Source organism: Alnus glutinosa, chromosome 3 (genome assembly GCF_958979055.1).
Source record: "Alnus glutinosa chromosome 3, dhAlnGlut1.1, whole genome shotgun sequence".
Taxonomy (NCBI): Eukaryota; Viridiplantae; Streptophyta; class Magnoliopsida; order Fagales; family Betulaceae; genus Alnus; species Alnus glutinosa.
In genome coordinates, this window is record NC_084888.1 from 24,141,868 (window position 1) to 24,164,536 (window position 22,669).

The 22,669-nt window shown below is 35.7% G+C and overlaps 1 protein-coding gene and 2 long non-coding RNA genes across 3 annotated transcripts; 2 read left to right on the forward strand and 1 right to left on the reverse strand.

The window, feature by feature from the left end:
• Nucleotides 1–2,372: 2,372 nt before the first annotated feature.
• LOC133863633 (uncharacterized) lies at nt 2,373–6,653 on the forward strand. The gene is made up of 3 exons (XR_009899415.1): nt 2,373–2,838; nt 4,992–5,088; nt 6,374–6,653. It is a non-coding gene; the product is annotated as an uncharacterized LOC133863633 (long non-coding RNA).
• A 4,192-nt stretch (nt 6,654–10,845) lies between these two features.
• LOC133863271 (uncharacterized) lies at nt 10,846–11,754 on the reverse strand. Its single transcript, XM_062299227.1, has one exon. The coding sequence runs from the start codon at nt 11,752–11,754 to the stop codon at nt 10,846–10,848; it is 909 nt and encodes a 302-aa protein (XP_062155211.1).
• Nucleotides 11,755–17,690: 5,936 nt separating this feature from the next.
• On the forward strand, nt 17,691–21,495 carry LOC133863049 (uncharacterized). Its single transcript, XR_009899361.1, has 3 exons — nt 17,691–18,045; nt 20,182–20,280; nt 21,236–21,495. It is a non-coding gene; the product is annotated as an uncharacterized LOC133863049 (long non-coding RNA).
• Nucleotides 21,496–22,669: the final 1,174 nt, after the last annotated feature.

The following is a 22,669-nucleotide window of genomic DNA, read 5'->3' on the forward strand; positions in this document are numbered from 1 at the left end:
GGGATAGACCAGACAATTTGCTTAATTATGTCTCTTTTTTTTTTTTTTCTATTTGTTTTAATGAGACTTCCCATCTTCATTGATATTTCGTAATTGGGGCCTTATTAATTTTATTTTTACCAGATTTTGAGGCCTTAATTGGGGTTTTATTAATTTTATTTTTACCATATTTTAGGGCCTTATTAAAGTGTATTGATGACCATTAAAGCCTTTTTTTTTTTTGTTTTTTTTTAAAAAAATATTAATATTTTTCATTGGGGGCCTTAGACGCCTTAGGCGGCGGCCGTCTAATTCGCCTAAGGCCCCAGCCAGCCCTGGTGGTGACATGAGTATCAGTATCTAATGAAAAGTTGGCAAGCCTGAAATCTGCAACCTAAGTACAAAGTTGTAAGCATTTAGTTGTTGGACTGAATTTTTCATTTGTGATATTGTACGTTTTCCTTCTTGAGTCGCCCTTGCAGTTGCAGACACCGACATACATATGGATATTTGGAACTTAACCAACAATCATATTAAAAAAACTAATAAATCCTACCTTGGCATCAAAGTTATATTCAAGAAGAATATTAGCTGCCTTGATGTCACGGTGAATAATCTTGGGCTGACCTGAAGATAAATTTAGCTCAAAAGGAGAGTGAATCTAAGACCAGAAAAAGTTATTTAGGTTTGCAATGTAAAGATTCTACACAAACGAAACTCACAGTCCTCATGCAGATATGCCAATCCTCTTACATATAGCTATTTTCATTCTGATTGGCCACTTCATAGTTGGCCTCTCCCTTCCTGCAATGCAATTTTTTTATACAATAAAACTGTGTATAGTAATTTGTATTAAAATATTGATTAAATGATTCAATTTACCTATTCTTATCAACTTAAGCTTTTAAAATAAATGGTTATTTTGGCATGGTATTAGAGCAAATGTCCTAAATTCAAACTGAGTTAAGCCTCACCTATTAAAAGTGAGTTTGAACTCACACGTGATGAAGAGTATTAAAGTATTAATTAAATGATTCAATTTATTCATTCGTATTAACTTAAACTTTTGAGATAAGTGATGATTTTTTAGTTTACTACTAAATCGTTATCAGGTAGATGAAAATGCAAGGTGTAGTTGGGGACAAACTCATAAACAAGCATCCTCTGTGCCCCAGAAATGAAGTATCCAACCAGTGAAACAAGGTGCCTGTGATGGACACGACTATAATGACCTCAACCTCTGCCCTGAATTCACACTCCCTCTATGCACTGCCAGATTTCAGTTGCTTAATTGCAACCACTTCCCCATTAGGAAGGACTCCTTTATGAACATAACCGAAACCACCTTCACCAATGAAGTTGGCACCGGAGAAACCATTTGTTGCCACGGATAATTCTTCATATGAAAATGCACTTAGTGAAAGACCCAAGGCAGAAATGCTTGTAACAGTTGATTTCTCAGACCCCAAACTGCTACTCGCCCAAGAATGTGGAGGAGGAGTGTAGACTTGTATTGCTATTGGATTTGACATGGCGACTCCATCATCTCTTGGTGGTGGAGCATTTTGTTGCCAATCATCTGGAAAAACCGAGATCAACAAGATCATAAAACTCAAGTCAAACTTATTAGCCAACAACAATAATCCTGTTCTACTCTGAATATATACGTACGTAAGTTCCATAATTAATTAAGCTCGAATTAACCAAAAACAAAGACCTTTACCCTATCACCAAATGCGCATTTTCATGATAATATTGTATCATAAAAATATATAGTATCGAGTCAACATAAATTGAACATTAAATAAGCCAAAGCCTTACCATCATTAAAAAAAAAAAACAAAAAACAAAAAACAAAAAACAAAAACCCAAAAATAGGAATTATGCTTAAAAAGATGAGTTATCATGATTTTCATATGTTATAGCGTAATGAATATTGTTTATTAGTGAGTACAGGTTTTCATATGTTATAGCGTTGTGGGGCCAAATCCCCAAAACGCCCCCATTGCCAAAAAAAAAAAAAAAAAACCATAATTTATGTGTAACAGTCCAAGTTTTTTTGTATGAAACATCAACGGCTGAAAGAGCATCAGTGAATTGTGATGGAAGGGACTTTAATTTGAAAAAATTTGAAAGAAAGATGCCACGACTGTGTTCTTTTGATTGTTTATTTCTTCTTATGGTCATACGTTGTGTAAAGACCCAGAAATTAAATTTGAAATTTAGTGATTTATAAATTATGTTTATTAATAGATGGGATTAATAATAAGTTTTTAGTGATTATATTTGTATAATTGAAAAATAAAGGGTTCAAGGTAAGAGATAAAATGTAGTTAGATTTAATGTGAGGGGCATTTAAGTAATTTTCCCCTCTTTTCTCCCTTATCCTCTGCATCACCGGATCCCTCTCCTTCTTCCTTTTCTTTTCCTTCTTCCGTCTCTTTTCTTTTTCCTTTCCCCTTCTTCGTTCTTCCTTCTTCTACCCAAGCGGCAGAGAGAATGAGAGAGAGATCGAGAGTTTGAGAGAGTGATGCTATCGGAGAGGGAGTGCGAACAGGAGAAGAAGAGAAACCCAGAGACCCGTAGCAGACCCGAGCCGAGACTCGTGAACCCGTGAGGCCGGTAGAACCCGATCGGTGTGCTGGGTCGTTGGAGGTCCGATCTTCTAGCGATTTCCGGTGGTTCCAGTGGATTTCCGGCGAAGACCCACAACCCATTGAACCCGTGAGTGAAACCCGTGACCCGTGTGTGCAACCCGTGACCGTGAGACCCAAGACCCAGAACCCCGGTTCTCTATGGGTGTTTCCCGGCGACTGTCAGTGGTGTTTTCCGGCGGATTTGTTGAGGAAAATCCCCAAGGTATAAATTCTATAATTTTTGTGGATTAATTTGTTGATTGTTGAATTAGGGTTTGATAATTTTGGGGGTTCTCTATGATTGGGTTTCAGTCTTGATTGGTTGAGTGATGTGTGTGCACTGTTTGGCCAAGTATTGATTTGGGTGTTCCCTGTTTCAGCCGAGCAGTGTCTCTGTGTGTGATGTTTTGCCTTGAACTTAAGTGTTTTGGATTCTAAGTGTATTGATCAAATTTGGTTATTCCTTGTAATCCGATTATCTGTTTGGCCAAATGATTTTAGTTGATAAATTGTGGATTAGGGGTTTTGTGGTTGATCGGTTCTGTGGATAGTAATATATACCCTGTTTTGAAGAAATTCTCTATTTTGATTGTGACTTGGCCGAATATTGTATTGACTATAGTGTGTGTACAGATATGGAATTTCTAGGATTGTGTGGGTCTTGGCCGAATTTGTGGGTGTTGTAGCTTGGATTTATTTCCCCGGTTATGGTTGATGATTTTCAGAATTGGGTTAAGTTTTGGGAAGAAATTTGGTGGATTGCTATGGCTTTTGTTAAATCTGAATCTAGGGTATTGTTGAAATTCTAGTTTGATAATTTATGGGGTTGGTTTATGATGGATTTTGGAAGTGTTGGTGAAGATTGGGTTTTTATGTGGATGGATCGAATGGGTATTTGTCATTATGAAATGGGTTTCGGATTTTGGTAAGCTTTTCTTGAGTTTTGTGGATGGATTCCGGTTGATATTACTTGAATTATGGGTTTTGTATTAAGGTTGCAGAATCTGGTTTTGGTTTGTTGATTTACATTTTTATATTAATTTTTGGATTTGATTTAGTTTGTGTTTTAGTTGTTAAGATTCTGATTGGGTTTGGTGTTAACCATATGAAGTTTGAATATACATTGAAAGAGATTTTGGGGTGTTGGTTGTGATTTAATTCTACAGATGTGCTTTTGAGGTATATTGCTTGGTTATAGTTGATGAATGATGTTTGGAGGGAAGTTCATAGTTATTGAATTCTCTTTGGGAAAAGATTGGACATTTGTGTGTAAAATTGATGATTTTGGAAAATGGTATTGCTTGGTTATTTTCTTGGGGAGTATAACTTTGAGGAACATAATTTGGTAGGGAGTTATTAATTATTATTGTAGGTTGAAATTGATATTGAGTTGGGTTTATGAGTTTGATCGTGGGTTATTTTGCCTATGGATGAGGCTAGGTTCATTTGGCTTTGGACTATATTTCAAGAGTCTAGATTTAGTGTAGGAGTTGATGTTGGTATTTAAGAATGAATTGTTAATGGTTAAGATTGGTATCCTTAGAATTGGTTTTATGGCTTGATGGTGTAGAGCTTGAAGTTTGGTTTTAAACTTTTGATAATTGTTATTGTCTTGGCCATTGATTGAGGTTGGTTTTAGAACTCATGCATATGGTGACCTTATATGTGAGTTGAAATGAGAGGTGTGTGGTGTTGTATTGATGGACTTAGTGTGGTGGAGGAGTCTCGGAGAAGTTGGTTTTGGTTATGTGACGGAGTTTTGAATTATGCCTTAAAAGGAGTTGAGTTAGTTATTATGTTGTAAATAGTTAAATGAACAAGATAATGACTAATATAAATTAAGGAGTAAAGGCAACATAGAGTAAGTGAGCAAATAAAATATATTAACATAAAGAATGAATAAACCCATGAGTAGGTAAAGTAATTATATAAATGGATTATGGATTTAGGCTAATATAATTGAAGACATTAAGATAATCTTTAGGTATAAGTCACTAAAGTTCTAGGTTGGAAAAACTTAATGGATTAGCCTAAAGTGTTGTATGTGTATATGTATATATGTATACATGTACATGTATATGACTAAAATATATATATATTGTTAACTTAGTGAAGGAATTACAAACTATAGAAAATGGTTAACAATAATAGGGTGATACAACAATAATATATAAACCAACAAAAATAGTTAAACACACCCTTGTGCTTAATAAGCAGGATATAATAAGAACCTATAACCAATGACTAATCTAATAATAGCTTAAGATATTTAGATAGCTTTCGAAGCGACTGACGTGATGTGTGAGCATGCGGGTAGCTTTTGTGTCATAGAGTATAGAGTTCAATAGCATAGTCTAATGTTACCAATGTTTGCAGGATCATGTTCGATTGGAGACTTTAATTGGTTCTCCAATGTAGAGTCCGAGTGACTAGAGTCCAAGGAATGTTCGAGTTGGAGTCCAATGCAGCCAAGGTGGGTATTCCACTCACTGAGAAAATATATATTTTTATATGTATTGGATTGATAAAAATATATATATATTGTTATTGAAACTGAACCAACCATATGATGAAATGTATATGCTTTGAGATGATTTGATTAGTTTCGATTATATTTAAACTATATCAATGATGTTTAAGAGATAGTGTAAGAGTGAAAAGTATTGACTAGATTTAAAGTGTTAAGTTATGCGGTTGAGATTTAAATTATGCAAATTGTTTGAGAACATGTCATGTTGAAACTGTGTAGATTTTATAAAGAAACTAAGTTTTGAATGATTTCAAAGTGTTGGATAAAATGCTGGATTTGTTTAATTTTAAAAGGACGTGATTTAACAACTGCATGATTTCAGCGTGACACAGTAGTGAAATATATACTGGTCAAGCACGGAACATTGAGCATGTAGTATAGAGCATACATACCAGCAGTATCAGTATATCAGCAGCATAACAGTATCAGCAGCATATCAGTATCAGCAGCATTATTAGCCCCAGTTCATGCATAGCATATATAGCATTGTTTTGTGAGAGAGGTTTTTATGTTATGAGTAGTTTTACTAGACGTATTGATATGCATAAGAGTCTTCTTGAAAAAGATCTTATGTATATTTCTATCGGATAGTCATGTGTTAAGGTCATACATTGAACTTGAAAGAACATGGATACATGACTACCCAGGTGCGAGTAATGGCATGTCTATGAGTAAGAAAGTTGACTGTTCTTGTTCTTCAGGAAAGACGTGTTAGCATGATTGAGTTTAACTCTAGTGCTCTCATGATCTACTGACGTCAAGGCACGAAGCTGGAATACGATTAGAGATGGTGTTGCGAGTGTTTTGTTGAAGGATGTTATCCTAGTACGGAAAAGTAAGATGCCATGTTCTTTGCTTAAGACCTATGTGTATACGTGATATCTGTGATGGAGTGATCGTGTGCACATATGTCCAAGCGACCGGTGAAAAGTATTATTATAGAGGGGTCTATATGTAGAAACTTCCAAGGAGGGATGTCTGGAACTTCTACATGTTTTCACAGCTATATAGTATGTTTTAAATGATTTCTGAATAGTCGGTGTTTGCTGCATTAGCTGTTGGTAAATTGTGGCTAATATAGTGCTCGCACGACTAAAATAATATAAAGGTTGGTTCTTTGCGAAAACTTAGTTAGTCTTATATCACTGAGGTCTTAGTATGAGGTATACTAAGGCAGTGAACTCATTCTTTCACCTATGCGGATGTGGATACCACCACAACCGTGTAGATGATGTTTCTTTGGCTCCAGGTACTTCGGTATAGTCGATGGGTCGGTAGCAGTGTGCTTGGGATATTATGACTGAAGCTCGCCGTGACAGTTGTAATTGTCGGACCACGGGTTGTCCACTATTTTATAGGTTTGGTATGGCTTGTGACGTTTGTGTCACTTATTATTTGTTAAGCCATTATTGTTATAGTGTTAATAAGACTCAAACAGATAGATGTTAAATGGCTCTTTGTTGTAATTAATTTGTGATAGATGTATAAGTTGTAATTTCCGCTATTCAGATTTATGTTTTTCGCTACATAGATAGATGTATGTTATACTCTGATTATCAGGTACATGTTATGGGACATGTGCCATATGTTGGCTGAGCGACACGTAGTCGTGCCACTGCGATGACTCGTTTTACGTTTTGTATATAAAAAAAAAAAAAAAAAAAAAAAAAGGGTCGTCACACGTTGAGCTGGTGCATAGGCATATGATGGGGGCTACACACTAGCCACCTAAGTACTTGCCTAAACTGCCGACCAAGTCAAATGAAAGGCGAAAGAGATTGACAATATGACGACGTTATTGTATAAATAATCCTTCTCAATATGCCCTCTCCAAGAGTCCCCAGATTGGCAAATTGATAAACTATTGGCTAAATTTTATAGTGATTCATTTTAAATTTAATTTGAATGTTAAAAGTTATATTAATTTTTTTAAAAATAATAATAATAATAATAATTCAAATATTTTATATAGTACAACCCTTCAAAAAAAAAAAAAAACTATTTAGATGGCTAGATTCTTTTAATGGATGGCGGAGACCTCCCTAGAGCGATAGAGCATAGACCAGACCGACTTTTTTTGTATCTTATACAGTGTCAACACTTTTGATTCCCTAGCTTATTATGTACTAGTTTAAGAATTGCATAAATATATTTATGAAATCAATCCTCCTATTAGTGTTATGTCCAGGAAATACATATGAATCTATTTATTATCTTTTATTATGTATAGCTCAAGTTCGCGTTCCCATTATATCTCAAAACGAGGCGTGACATCCTACGTCCACCTTCTTCTACAGCTATTGGATCTTCGACAGAGGTAATTTCTTTGCTGGTATCAAATCTGGTAACAAATAAAGAAATAATAGGTAGCTTGACCCATCTGACCCCTTAAATAAAAAAAAAAAATAAGTAGGCGTATTTTGTTCTTCCCTTGGGTGACGGAGGAATCCAAGGTTCAGCCATTGCCGTTGGTATAATAAGGTCTAGAAACACCTTCTCGCCCACCTTATTTGATGTCCGAAAGTGTCCTCCATTCTCTGTGCTGTTAGCTGCCTAAGTTCTTTTGACTGGGCTTCCTATCTAAAGTAATTGAGAAGAGTGGACTAGGAGAGATTCTTGTAGCTCGATTGGGATTTAGGATTTCTCGTAATTGCCTATTAGTTTCTAAAGTCAAGTTGCTTTGCTTCCCTTGCCCTATCCTTTTAGCATATGTAGCGATACTGATGTGGTCTTTTGTTTACTAAAATATATCAATAATAATTAATCACTCGCAATAGGACGAATCCTTGTAGGATAAGGCTATAGAGGGTGTCGAACCTCAAGGACTGCAGGGGTATTGTTATCAAGTTTAAGAAGATTAAAAATAACTAACGAAAAAGAAAAGATTGTTGATTTTGTGATTAACTAAAGTGCATAAAATAAACATAAAAGAGATTTGAAATATAAGAGAGAGAAAGAGTAGAGTATTGACTTTACCGCTATCCGCACATCAATGGTTAACCATATTTAATTAGAGAAATTCAATCTATGCATGCTATAAATAAACAAGAAGTTACCATATTAAAGAATAAGTATAATCCATCTTCGGTTGGCACGGACCGTCCACCTAACCACTAAGATGCGGTAAGACCCGTCTTCCCTAGGCATGGATTAGCTACGTCTTTAATAGGATATATACAATCAATGGAAAAGTATAATCCATCTTCGGTTAGTACGAATCATCTACCTAAATTACACTAAACTAGGGTGTAGTACGATTCGTCTTCCCTAGGCATGGTCTATCTAATCCTCTTGATTATATGTCAATTAAACCCGTTGTATGATCATCATTCTCATAATCACAGAAAATAAGAATAATTTGAGTTCAATAATGGTAAAAAGCTTTCTAAGACAAGAGAAGAATTCTACCAATATTGATTATGAATTGAAGAACAATTGCATTAAAAGATGAAGAACAATATCAAATTGTAGCAATTCTCATAATTATACAACCAACATGCATAAACTAAAATTCTCTAAATTAAAATAGAATCAAACCATTGTACATGGATAGGGCTACATCAATACCCTACAAAGGTTTTTAGCCGCTCATGACGTTGCTACAATGGCCTCCTACCATGATTACTTCTCTTCAACTCTTCAAGCTTTCAAAAAGTTTTTCTCTAAATTTGCTCTAGGTCGCAATGCGTCACTCTTCAATGTTTAAAGGCCTATTTATAGAGATTAGGAGACGCCTAGAAGCTCTTGAAATTCTAGAAAAATCGTCTTTTGAGTCTTCTTCTCCAAGTATGAGATTGAAACTTCAATCAAAGTAGGAAAAGGATTTCAAATTCGTCCAGAATTGCGGTCTTTTATTGCAAGGCAATTTTGGCATAGTAAACGTCCGAATTAGGGAAAATCTATTTCTGACATATATGTTGAATTTTTTATTAGCTTTTCAACGCCACTAATTTCATTGCAATCTGATATCTAAAAAAGAAAAAAGAAAAAAAAGAAAAAAAAAGAAAAAAAAAAAAGAAAAAAAGTTATGATTCAAACATTGAGACATGTGCAGAATTCAAATTTGAACCCAATCCGATTTTGACTCTTAGTGGAGAAATTCTGATTTAAGCTTAAACATATTTTCTAGGTCTTCTCAAAGTGTGCTTTAAGCCCAAAATTAATGGAATTAATTGCATCTTTATTTAAAACATGAAAACATTAAAACAACACAAAATCAAACAAATAACAATGCTAAGGAATTAACATATATAAGTTAAGGGGCTTGAATGTGTAACATTCGACGCTTATCACACCCCTAAACTTACATATTGTTAGTTCCTTAGCAATACAAAACAAGAAATAAAACTGAAAAACAACAAGATAAATCATTCTTTCGTGGGATGTACGATTGCATTTAGTGTATGCAACAAACCTTTTAATCTTGTGAGGGTTTGCCAGAATCGATACCCACAAACATTATGCAAGATCATGCTATATATAAAATTGAAGTGTCACAAAAACAATGATTCTCATTTATTAGCAAGCTTAACAAAATAAACTTCATCTTCACAATTTCAGGGATTAAAAATTAAGCTACTAACGTGGCATTATGAGATATCACAAGATTCAATTAGTATAAAGTGAACTTAACACATAATCATGGGGTTTCAAAAACTAATCTCAATCGTGAATGGTTCAACACTTAAAATTCGTTGGACTCCCCATTAGAAAAAACAACCAAGGCATATATATTTATTATTATTATTATTATATATGTAGACTGTGCAATGCTTAGCTCCCTTAAGTTTTCTAATTGACCCATGTAACGAGTGTTAGGTCAATGAATTCCAAACCAGATGGTTTTAGGGCATTAGGTATAAAACACCTTAAAGACTTACTAGCTTGAGTAAAAAAGGCTACGAAGCTAAACTTAGTCATTTTATCAATCAAAGAAAACTTTCACTTTTTGACGCGAACACTCGATGCTTAATGAGGCAAGAGATCCGGTTACTTAGTGAAAAGCTCAAAGTAATCAATATTATTCTTTCTTTTTTTTTAAATGCCAAGGTTATTCTTCCAATAAGTTACCCAGCTACATCCAAAATATTGATAACAGACATAACTAATTTCAAATTTCATACCCCACAGACTACGTGCTAGTGTGCTTGTGAATATCAAATTGAAACAAGTAATATCTCATGCTGCCAAAGAAAATAACAAAACTTCTTAATTCCCTAGTCAAGTGATCATGTGTTTATCATGTTAAGCTCACCAATGAAATACAAATCAAAATTAAAGTTCAACCAAATTCTTAGAAATAGCTTGATCAGGCAGTCATAATATCTATAACAAGACAACAAAATATTTTTTCCACCCCCAAACTTAAACGATACATTGTCCCCAATGTATGGATAGAGATACAATACCGGATGAAAGGAAAAAAAAAATTGGAGCTGGTTGTATCCCCCTAAACTTCAACGAAAGAATGCCTGTCCTGAAAAATAAAGCACTACTCCAGTTGTATAATAATCATCAAGAAGATCAACAGGAGAAGTGTTAGTAAAGTGGGTTGCCTCCCATTAGCGCTAAGTTTAACGTCTTCAGCCAGACAAACCAGATCCCCAAAGAATTCAAAACGAGGAAGGATTAGAAAAATTCTTGGGATCCGTCAAGTAGATGGAACTATGGAAGCAACATCTCCATTTTGTTTAATGCCTTTTATGTAGGGCTGCAATCATTGCCCTTGGTAACTCTTTCATTTACCTTTTTGGACCATTGGGAAAGAATGTTACCTGGAAGCAGTAATCGAGACGTTCTGGATATGGCCAATGGAGGAACGTCGAGTTTGGCAATAGTGGGAAGCCAGTAATTTGCTTGGCCTATGGATTGCCATGTATCACAATTATCCACCTTGATGTGCGTCATACCAGCCTCGAAGGGATCTTTAGTAAGAACGCAAGGAGGGGGCTCTGCAACCAAGTTCTCTATGGAGTCTAAAAAGAAGCACTCAGCTTTATCTGGTGGTTGCTGAAAGGTATGGAATATGTTCAATTTTACCTTCAGATTCCCAAACCTAATCTTTATAATTCCAGTCCTATAGTTTATGTTCGCATTAGCCGTAGCTAAGAAAGGGCGACCGAAGATTACAAGGATCATCTTTGTGGGATTAGCCACCGGTTCAGTGTCAAGAACAATGAAGTCCACGGGGAAATAGAAATTGTCGACTTGGATAATAACATCCTCGATGATTCCCCGCGGTTTCTTGATGGATCGATCAGCCAATTGCAAGATAATTGGTGTGGGCTTTAATTCCCCCAAACCGAGTTGTAAATAGACCGAGTACGGCAATAGATTCACTCCAGCCCCCAAATCAAGGAGGGCTTTATCAATCTTGTGGTATCCAATAATACAGGAGATGGTGGGGGCACCAGGGTCCTTGAACTTTGGAGGGAGACTGTGCTGAAGGATAGAACTGACCTGCTCAGTGTGAAACACCTTATTCGGAGTGTTGGCTCTTGTTTTTCGCTTTTGAGTACACAGATCTTTTAGGAGTTTGGCATAAGCGGGCACTTGCTTGATGGCATCAAGGAGTGAGAGGTTGATTTTTACTTGTTTGAAAACCTCCATCATATCTTGTATTTTCTCTCATTGTTTCCCAAAGTGAGAAGGTGCCTTGAGACATTCTGGGAATGGGGCCCAGGGATCATATGGCATCTCAGGAATGGGAGCAGATGAAGAAGAAGCCTCAGTTCTTTCTTGCATACCCTTTTCCTTCTGCAGATTATGTGGGCTCTCAGTTTGCTCATCCACCTTTTCTTGCACATGATTGTCAACTCTTCTTCCACTACGCAATGTGGTGATGGCTTGAACTTGTTGGTGATGTGAAGTATTGCCTTCTACCATGTAGTGTCCCTTTGGGTTGGCCACCGGCTGACTTGGAAGTGTCCCATCTTCTCTCTTGTTGAGGGTATTAGCCATCTGTCCCATTTGAGCCTCTAACTTGGCGATGGATTGAGAGTGGGAGTTCACTATCTGATTCTGAGAGTCCACTTTCTGATTGATGTCGCTTAGAAGTTTCAACATTTGAGCCTGAATGTCAGAATCTGACTGAGGAGATGGTGTAGCCTAAGATTGCTGCTGTGGAGGGCGGTATGTGGAAGAAGATTGGTAGGGCTGCCTGTTAGATTGAGCTTGATTGTGCACCCCTGAGACTGAGTTACTTGAAGCTTGAGCCTTCCATGAGAAATTGGGATGATTTCTCCACCTTGGGTTATAAGTATTGGAGTATGGATCATTACCCGGATGTGAAAAAGCTGCATTGACCTGCTCTGTTGAATCATCAGAAAACTTTCCTGCAGTAGGACAATCATTTGTGTGATGCATAGGACTAGAACATAATGAGCATGGTGCATGCTGTGTGCGCATGTGAGTAGAATTAAGAGCAAAACCAGCAACCATCATTTGATCTAATTTCCTAGTGATAGCATCAACTACTTGGGTAGCTACATCTGAAGAATGTCCTATTTCAAAAAGACCTTCGGTCTTTAGTGCTTTAGGTGCAGGCGCTCTACGTCTAGTGGATGCATGCTGAATGGAATTATTACTCAAGTTTTCAAATAATGTACATGCTTCGTCCTCACTTTTCATCATAAAATGTTCCCCCACAAGGTGCATCTACCATTTGTCTATTAGGCTCAGTCAAGCCTTCATAGAAGCTTTGCAATAGCTGCCATTTCAGGACAACACAGTGTGGGCATGTTCTAAGTAGGTCCTTGAGTCTTTCCCAGGTCTCATACAGTTGTTCTCCCTCATATTGGGAGATACTAGTGATAGCTCTCCTAATATCAATGGTCTTTCCTATGGGAAAATACTTCTTCAGAAATTCTTGTTGCAATTGAGCCCAACAAGTAATGGAGTTTGGTGCTAAGGAATGAAACCAATGTTTGGCTCTTTCCTTGAGGGAGAAGGGAAAAAGATGCATCCTTAGAGCGTCCTCGGTGAACCCGCTCAATTTAATGGTAGAACAAATTGCTAGGAATTCACCGAGAAAGTCATAAGGATTTTCAGTACTAAGTCCTAGAAAATATGGTAAACTCTGCATAGTGCTAGGCTTAATCTCATAGTGGGCTGCTGTAACGACCCACCCCCAATGACACAATATTGTCCGCTTTTGACTCCCCAAACCAGACTTCCCAGGAGGTCACCCATCCTGGGATTGCTCTCGCAGAAGTGCGCTTAACTGCGGAGTTCTGATAGGTTCATGACTATCACAGCTTTAAAACGTGTTGTGTCATAAAGGGTGCATTTATACATATAAGCACATCTTCATTCCCAGGCGATGTGGGACGTCACAATCACCCCCTCTTTGGACCCAGCGTCCCCGCTGGCGTCCCTCATTGGCTTGTGCACGCTCTCCCCATCTCAGGCTAGGCAATGGCTCTGATACCAAAATGTAACGACCCACCCCCAGTGACACAATATTGTCCGCTTTTGACTCCCCAAACCAAACTTCTCAGGAGGTCACCCATCCTGGGATTGCTCTCTCAGAAGCACGCTTAACTGCGGAGTTCTGATAGGTTCATGACCATCAAGGCTTTAAAACCCGTTGTGTCATAAAGGGTGCATTTATACATATAAGCACATCCTCATTCCCAGGCAATATGGGACGTCACAACTGTCGTAACATCTAGCAGCGTGAGACATGTGGGAGAAGTGTATGTGGTAGGGAGATAATGATCTCTCAAAGCCATAGGGGTATTGTCACCCATAGTCTCAGTGATGCGCTCTCCAAGCAAATTAGAGTTCCTTTTGGATCTAAGTTGTCCAAGAGTGTGTTCAATGTCGGGGTCACAAGAAATCAAAAGCAATGATAGAGAATGACGACCCAACATAAAACAAAAGAAAATAAAGGTAAAAGCTCACAAACAGCCTGTAGGAATGCTGGAATTTAGCTGCTGTAGATGCTGATGGCAGTCAGCAAGGGAAACTAAAAGAGAAAAGAAAAAGAAAAGCTAAAAGCAAAATTAGAAACAAAAATCAAGAGTAAAAATAAAAATAAAAAGAAATAAAAAATAATGAAGCTAGATTTAATCTTTAAAACTTAATAATGTAACCGTTAAGCAGTCCCCGGCAACGGCGCCAAAAATTGATGTAGTCTTTTGTTTACTAAAATCTATCAATAATAATTAACCACTCGCAATAGGACGAATCCTTGTAGGATAAGGCTATAGAGAGAGTGTCGAACATCAAGGACTGTAGGGGTATTGTTATCAAGTTTATGAAGATTAAAAATAACTAACGAAAAAGAAAAGATTGTTGATTTTGTGATTAATTAAAGTGCATAAAATAAACGTAAAAGAGAATTGAAATATAAGAGAGAGAAAGAGTAGAGTATTGACTTCACTGCTATCCGCACATCAATGGTTAACCATATTTAATTAGAGAAATTCAATCTATGCATGCTATAAATAAACAAGAAGTTACCATATTAAAGAATAAGTATAATCCATCTTCGGTTGGCACGGACCATCCACCTAACCACTAAGATGTGGTACGACCTATCTTTCCTAGGCATGGATTAGCTACGTCTTTAATAGGATACATACAATTAATGGAAAAGTATAACCCATCTTCGGTTGGTACGAATCATCTACCTAAATTACACTAAACTAGGGTGTAGTACGATTCATCTTCCCTAGGCATGGCCTATCTAATCCTCTTGATTATATGTCAATTAAATCCGTTGTATAATCATCATTCTCATAATCATAGAAAATAAGAATGATTTGAGTTCAATAAAGGTAAAAAGCTTTCTAAGACAAGAGAAGAATTCTACCAATATTGATTATGAATTGAAGAACAATTGCATTAAAAGATGAAGAACAATATCAAATTGTATCAATTCTCATAATTATACAACCAACATGCATAAACTAAAATTCTCTAAATTAAAATAGAATCAAACAATTGTACATGGATAGGGCTACATCAATACCCTACAAAGGTTTTTAGCCGCTCATGACGTTGCTACAATGGCCTCCTGCTATGATTACTTCTCTTCAACTCTTCAAGCCTTCAAAAAGTTTTTCTCTAAATTTGCTCTAGGTCGCAATGTGTCACTCTTCAATGTTTAGAGGTCTATTTATAGAGATTAGGAGACGCCTAGAAGCTCTTGGAATTCCAGAAAAATCGTCTCTTGAGTCTTCTTGTCCACGTATGAGATTGAAACTTCAATCCAAGTAGGAAAAGGATTCCAAATTCGTCCAAAATTGCGGTCTTTTATTGCAGGGCAATTTTGGCATAGTAAACGTCCGAATTAGGGAAAATCTATTTCTGACATATTTGTTGAATTTTTTATTATCTTTCTAACGCCACTAATTTCATTGCAATCTGATATCTGAAAAAAAAAAAGTTATGATTCAAACATTGAGACATGTGCAGAATCCAAATTTGAACCCAATCCGATTTTGACTCTTAGTGAAGAAATTTCGATTTAATCCTTCTCTTAATTTGATTAAACTTAACCACATCATATAGGCCTTCTATTATGATTGGTTAAGCTTAAACATATTTTCTAGGTCTTCTCAAAGTGTGCTTTAAGCCCAAAATTAATGGAATTAATTGTATCTTTATTTAAAACCTGAAAACATTAAAACAACACAAAATCAAACAAATAACAATGCTAAGGAATTAACATATATAAGTTAAGGGGTTTGAATATGTAACAATCGACACTTATCAGATACCATGGCCTCTCTTCCTACATAAAGTTTAGAATTGAGTTAGGCTATTCCCTGAGGTATCTCCTTTGTTGCAGTGAACAATCATGGGATTTCCAGCGCTTCCCACTCAATAAGGTTTATTTTTCTTTCCCATTTTGAATGCCCGATTTCTTATCTTATATGTAGTGATGTGCCTTTTTCTTTCTCGTGGACTCCGTTTAAAGTTAGTCTTTTGGTTTTGTTAGGATTGATTGCCCTATAGATGGACACCTTCCTTGTACTGAAAGATGAGAGAATGGGTTCACAAAGACAAGGCTTTGGTTCTTCACTGATTCAAGTGAGAAAGTTAATGACATTGAAGACATATAAGGTAGTCGAGTATGGCTAGGAGCAAACTACCTCTTTATAGTAGTAACTTGAAAGTAGCCATACTTGAATAAGCAATTTTATAGATGGAGAGATTTCCCTACATGAAAGTCAGAGGCATAAAAGGGTATTAGATATAGGCCAACAAATAGGGTCTATGAACAAGGATCATAGTCGACTGCTCATCCTTATTGTGTGATAACTAAAATGTAAAGGCAAGTTGATCTTCCCTACCTCGCAAGTAGCAAGTGTTATTCGATCTACGATGTCAGTTGGGAAAAGGTGTCCCTTCTCTGTGTTTAAAATGTGCCCAATGTTATAAGGATGTTGCTACGGTGCCTTCCCTCAGGGTTGGGTTGTACTCAAGGACCCAGCCCAAGTGTTGAACTGATTGGAATTTGAATCCTGGAATTTGAATTCCAGCTGTGGGTGAGTTTGTCGATGTGAGTATGGAATAAGTTTGCCCCTTTTTCGATTGGTTCTTGTGTGTACCGCCCCTCGAGGAGACCAATTCAAAATGGGGGAGGCAACTAGAGGGAGACAGTTAGTTTTCGGTTTGGTTTCAAGGATAGAATAGATATGTATGCACATTCCTCGACTTCAAGTTAAGCAAAGGTGCATTAGCCCAGGAATATCTCTTACTAAAAGTCAGGAAAGGGAAGGGAGAATCTTTAATCTTTGAACAGAGGGACCACACACTCCGATTGTCTTCCTGATTCCTTTGTCGAAGAACAATCCAGTAGTTTCCCTAAATCTACCTATAGTTGTCCAATAAGAGCTTTATCCCCCGAGGAATATGAAGAAAAGAGTCGGGGCACCCAATTGGAAAAGGGCCTCATAGCTTATAGTTTGTGAATGCTCAAATCGCTCTGTTTTAATGAAAAATACGGGGTTTTGACAATCAGTTGCGCATCAGGGTCTTGATCTTGCATCTGACCTACACCATGCAGTTACTATGTGACCTATCCTGCTGGTTACTAAGATGAGATAAAGACGGATGAGTAGCTTGACTCAGAGTAAACCTCCCGGGAGCCGTTGATACTGTGCCTTATGTGAGTGAGAAAGTTGGTGCCCGTAGCTGATGAAAGTGTAAAGACCAATAAAAATAAATAGGGAATTTAATGTTAATAAATTATATTTATTTAATAGGATGAGACTAATAATAATTTCTAATGAAATAAATTTATATAATTGAAATAAAAATGAATTTTAGTAGAATAAATAATTAATTGTATGGGTAAATTGTAGTTAAATTAAACATGGGGGGTTAGATATTAGTTGCTAAAAGATAAGATTTTAACATAGTGGGGTTTTTAAAAATAAATAAAATCTCCCACTGCCACGTGTTAGCGCCCGGTTGGCTGGGAGATGATTGCCTCATCTTCCTCCAACCACCCACATGGTGACACGTCACCCTATCCCTTCCTCTTTCTTTTCTTTCTTTTCCCTTTTTCTCCATTTTGGTTGACAGCCTCTCTTTCCCTTCTCTTTTTCACTTCTTTTTCCTTCTCCTTTTCTTCCTCTCCTCTCCTTCTCTTCCGCACGCACCTCTGTTCCATCAGCTCTCCCTCTCCCTTTTCCTCCTACTCTCTTCATCAGCTCACGCACAAACATATACCTCTCCCCTGTTTCTCCATTTCAACCGAAACCCATCCTTTCTTCCTTTTCTTTTACAAACTGAGAGAGTGATTTAGAGAGATGAGTTGAGAGAGAACCCGTACGTGGAGGTGGGTTCTTGGTCGTCAGTAGTGCGATTTCGGAGCTATGGTGGTCGGGCCACCGTCATGGAGTGGAGGCAGCGTCTAGGACAGTGAATTTCGGCCCTGTTCAGGTGAGATTCCTCTTTTCCTTTCTTTGGTTTTGCTTAATTTTCCCTCTAATTTTCTGTTGAGAACCACTTGGGTTATGTTGCTTGGGGCCTTTGACTTTCAGTAGATGATGTTTGAGGTTGGTTCCATGGGGGTTTGGCCGATTAACCTTTGATGTTGGGTGTTAGTTTCATAATGGAGATTGTGGATTTATTTTAACTTGAAGGAATTTAGGTTGTTAAGAGTGTTGGATGGTCAGACTTGGGGGTTGGCCGGATAATGTCTTCCCTTTGTGGATATCTGTTTTGGTTGATAATTTTCAGAATTGGGTTCAATTTTATGAGTAATTTTGGTGGGATTTTTATGGTGTTTATGGCTGAGATATGGGGCTTTGATTGATGTATTTTGGTTGTTGATTTATTGTTGAGGTTATCCTCTTGTTTGGGCATATTGTGGTATTCACCTTGAGGGGATTTGCCTATGTTAGTCTTGTTAGGTTTTGTGGTGTTAGGCCTTGGTGAAAATTGGGTTATGAGGTATATAGAGTATTGAAAGTAAATTGTGGTTTATTGATGATAGATGTTATGAGATTTTGGTAAAAGATATGAGGTTATTTCCACTTGAGAGAGAAGTTGGCCTTGATATGTAAATGGGAGTTTTGAGTATATGTTGGATAAGGTTGAATCGATTAAAGTCGGGTTCTTTGTTATGGTTCATTTGGATGTTCAAGGAATGTGTTCTCAATCAATGATTAAAGTCATCATCTTGGTACTAAATGGGGAATGAGAAATAAGATAAGGAAATAAGTAATTAAAAAGCTAATGTATTTAGATCCTTTAGTGTAAACGTCTAATGTGGTTAAAATAGAGAAAGAGTTAAGGTGTAAGAGTGTAATAAATGAATAACTTGAATAAAGAAAATACAAGAACCAATAAATGAGTAAGATATAAATATAGATAACAACGTAAATATCGTAATGGACATAATTAATATAGGAGTAAAATTTATAAGAGTTATAAGCTAATAGCAAGTTGATTCTAAGTATAATGTTTGGCTTTGAAATTTATGTATATACCTCAAGCTTTAATAAATAAATAGACAAGATATAATAAATGAATGTATATTACAATATGTGTTTATAAAATAGTTCAACAAGAGTTATCAGATTAATATGCTATATAAGATTAAGGTCCCATAGTTTAAATTACCTAGATGGTTAGTAGTTAATAAAAGATTAAGTACTAAGTATATTAGTAGTTGTAAACTTAAAGCCTAAGCATAATGTTTAGCTTTGAAGTCTATGTATAAGCTTTAGTAAATGAATATATATTCAATATATGATTATAATCTTGTTTAAAATAAAAGTTATTAAATTAGTATGTTAGATAATGATTAAAGTCCTAAACCTAAACTACTTGGAGGGTTAGAAACTAATAAGAGTAAAAGTGTTGAATGTAGTGATTAAGATTAGAAGAACAAGAGTTGTAAATCATTCAAATAATCTTAATTCAATAAATATACGTATATAAGTGATGGGAATAAGTAATTGGCTCCGGAGTCATTTGATAAATGTAATTAAACGATTAATGTGGTTACCTAGGTAATATGAAATACTTAAGTGCGTTAGGAGGCTATGTTTAGCTTAATAAGCCTTCTATACATATATGTGTATAGATATGCATATGGATTGAATACACTTAGTTAGTCTAAGTGGATAAACAAACTATAAGGTTTAATAGCTAATAATGATAATAAGATAACTTAGTAACTAATTCACCTATCCATGCATACTTGGTATTTATGTGCATCAATGGATTAGGATTAAGTGTTGTATATGTATATGTATATACGTATACATATACATGTATATGGCTTTAGTATATATGTTGTTAATTTAGTAAATAAATAACAAGCTATAAATAGGGTTAACAATAATAACATGATACAACAACAATATATAAACTAATGAAAATAATAAATACATCTTATTGATAATAAACAAATAAATACGAACATAGAACCAATGATTAACCTAATAATAGCCTAAGGTATCTAGCTAGCTTTAGAAGCAGGTAACGCGATGTGTGAGCACGTGGGTAGTTTATGTGTCATAAGGATATGAGATTCAATAGTTAGTCTGACATCATAAATGTTTGCAGGCACGTGTCATGATTGGAGACTTCAACTTGTTCTCCAATGTAAAGTTCAAGTAAATAGAATATGGGGAGTATTCGAGTCAAAAGTCCTATGCAGTCAAGGTGAGTATTCTACTCACTGAGAAAAGTTACTTTTTATGTATTTTATAAGAATGCAAATAATGTGTTTTTCATATCGAACCAACAATATGTTAATTATATGTTTTGGATGTTTTGAGTAGTTTTAATTATGTTGAAATATGACAATAATGTTTATGTGATTTAAGATGATTTGAGATATGAGTATGAAATATGTTTGGTATTTTAAGATATGATTTGAAGTGTTTTATTGCTTGCTGCGGTTGGAAATTTAAGTTATGCAAATTGTTTGAGAAAACGACATGTTGAATGGTTTATGTTTTATGAATAAAGCATGTGTTAAAGTCATGTCCATGAAATTAAATGTATAGTATTTGAGCATGAGGGTTCAATTCCCTTGGGCAAACGAACAAGACCGGGGTTCAATTGCCTTTGGCAAACGAATAAGACCGAGGTTCAATTCCCTAGGCAAACGATGACGAACGACAAGCATGCATAGCATTTGTTTTATGATAATTAAATTGTTTTCACGTTATGATATATAGTAGTTTTATGCTAGACGTATTAGTATGCATAAGAGTCTCAATGAGAAAGAACTTATGTATATTTCTATCGGATAGTTGCATGATTTATATGCCATTGTTTTTTAAGTCTCACTAAAACAAAAGTAATATAGTAGGTGAGGATGTATGTAGTTGTTTCCAACAATGGAACTTCTACGTATAAGCTCAGCTGCGTAGTATGTTTGGAATGTTTTCTATTAGTCGGTGTTTGCTGTATCAGCTATGGGGGTTTTCAAATAAAAGTTTATAAAATTGGTGGTTGTTATAGTGTACGTATGACTAGAAAGGAAAAGTTGGTTCTTTGCGAAAACTCAGTGAATAGTATACCTATGAGGTCATAATGTAATTATTTATGCTAAGACGGTTGCCTCATAATTCCACCTATACGGATGTGGCAAACCCCCACAACCATATAGATGATGTTCCGTTGGCTGCAGGTACTCCGGTCATAGTTTATGGTGTTATAGATGTGCACTTGAGATATTATGACCAAGGATCGCCGCGACGGTCGTAATTGCGGGACAATGGGCGTCCTTTGTTTTATGGGTTTGTTTATGGTTTGTGACGTTTGTGTCACTTGTTATTGTATAAGTTATTTATATTATGTATTTAATTTGAGGAAAGACTTAAATAGATAGATATAATATTGGCTCTTGATTATGATTAATTTATGATAGAGGTTTAAGATGTGATTCTCGCTATTAGGTTTATGTTTTCCGTTGCATAATAGATAGATGTTATACTCTGATTTACCAGGTACTTATTATGGGGTATGTATCTTATGTTGGTTTTACGACATATCGCCGTGCCACTGTGAAGATCCTTTTATGTTTTAAGAAATTAAAGTTTATGCAAATGTTTTGTATAAAAAAAAAAAAAAAAAAAAAAAAAAAAAAAAAAAAAACGGGTCGTCACAAAAGGCGCCTTGCCTATCCTGGCTTTAGTGACATGATTAGGTTCTCAACTTCTTGTATTTAAAGTGATTCGTGTATGGTTGTGCGCTCTTTGTTGAAGCTGACCCACCAGTGCCCATATTGAGCCAAACTCAGTCATCTTATGCGCATTCTTTTGTTCAAGCGACACTAACTCAAACAACACTAAACATCATTTTTTTTTTCATGTAGTAAAATGATTATCAATGACATGGGATTTTTGGACTTGCCTAACTAAAAAGGGTAGCACAATGGAGACAGGATCTGCCTTGTTTACTACTTTTGTAACTTATTGATGTTAATGGGAAAATTACACGCTCTAATTAAGGATAAATGCCAGTTTAATAAACTAACTGTAAAAAATTTCCTCCAATCTCATTTGGGTTTGTCCTACTTTATTATATATAATGTTAAATCATATCACCTCTTATCTAAAAAACTTAAGCAGATATGAAGAGATGAATTTAATCATTTATTTTATATTCTAACACTTTCCCTTACGTGTGGGGTCAAACTCCCCCTTAATTAGTGAAGTCTAACACGTGAAATATTATTTAATTGAATTGGAAGGTGAATGATAGAGTCATTAGATTCGAATTATGGACTTTTGACTTTGATACCATGTTAAATATATCATCATTTATCTAAAAAGCTTAAGTTTATAATAAGAAGATACGAATTTAATCATTTATTTTATATTTTAACATATAGATCGAAGGTCGAATATCAACTTTGTTTGAAAGCAAATTTGTTAGTTTTTGTTTTTGTTTTCAGTACAAAAGTATCATATGCAAATTTAGGATTCAATTATGTGAAAAAATTCAAAATTTTACATTTTTTTTTCCCATGAAAGTCACACTCGGTACAAACTCAAAGCGCCCAAAACATCTTAAACTACATGAACTTTTGAATTATATT

Excerpts from the sequence above, each read along its gene's own strand:
- LOC133863271 (XM_062299227.1), bottom strand. The coding sequence starts at position 11,754 with ATGGAGGTTTTCAAACAAGTAAAAATCAACCTCTCACTCCTTGATGCC.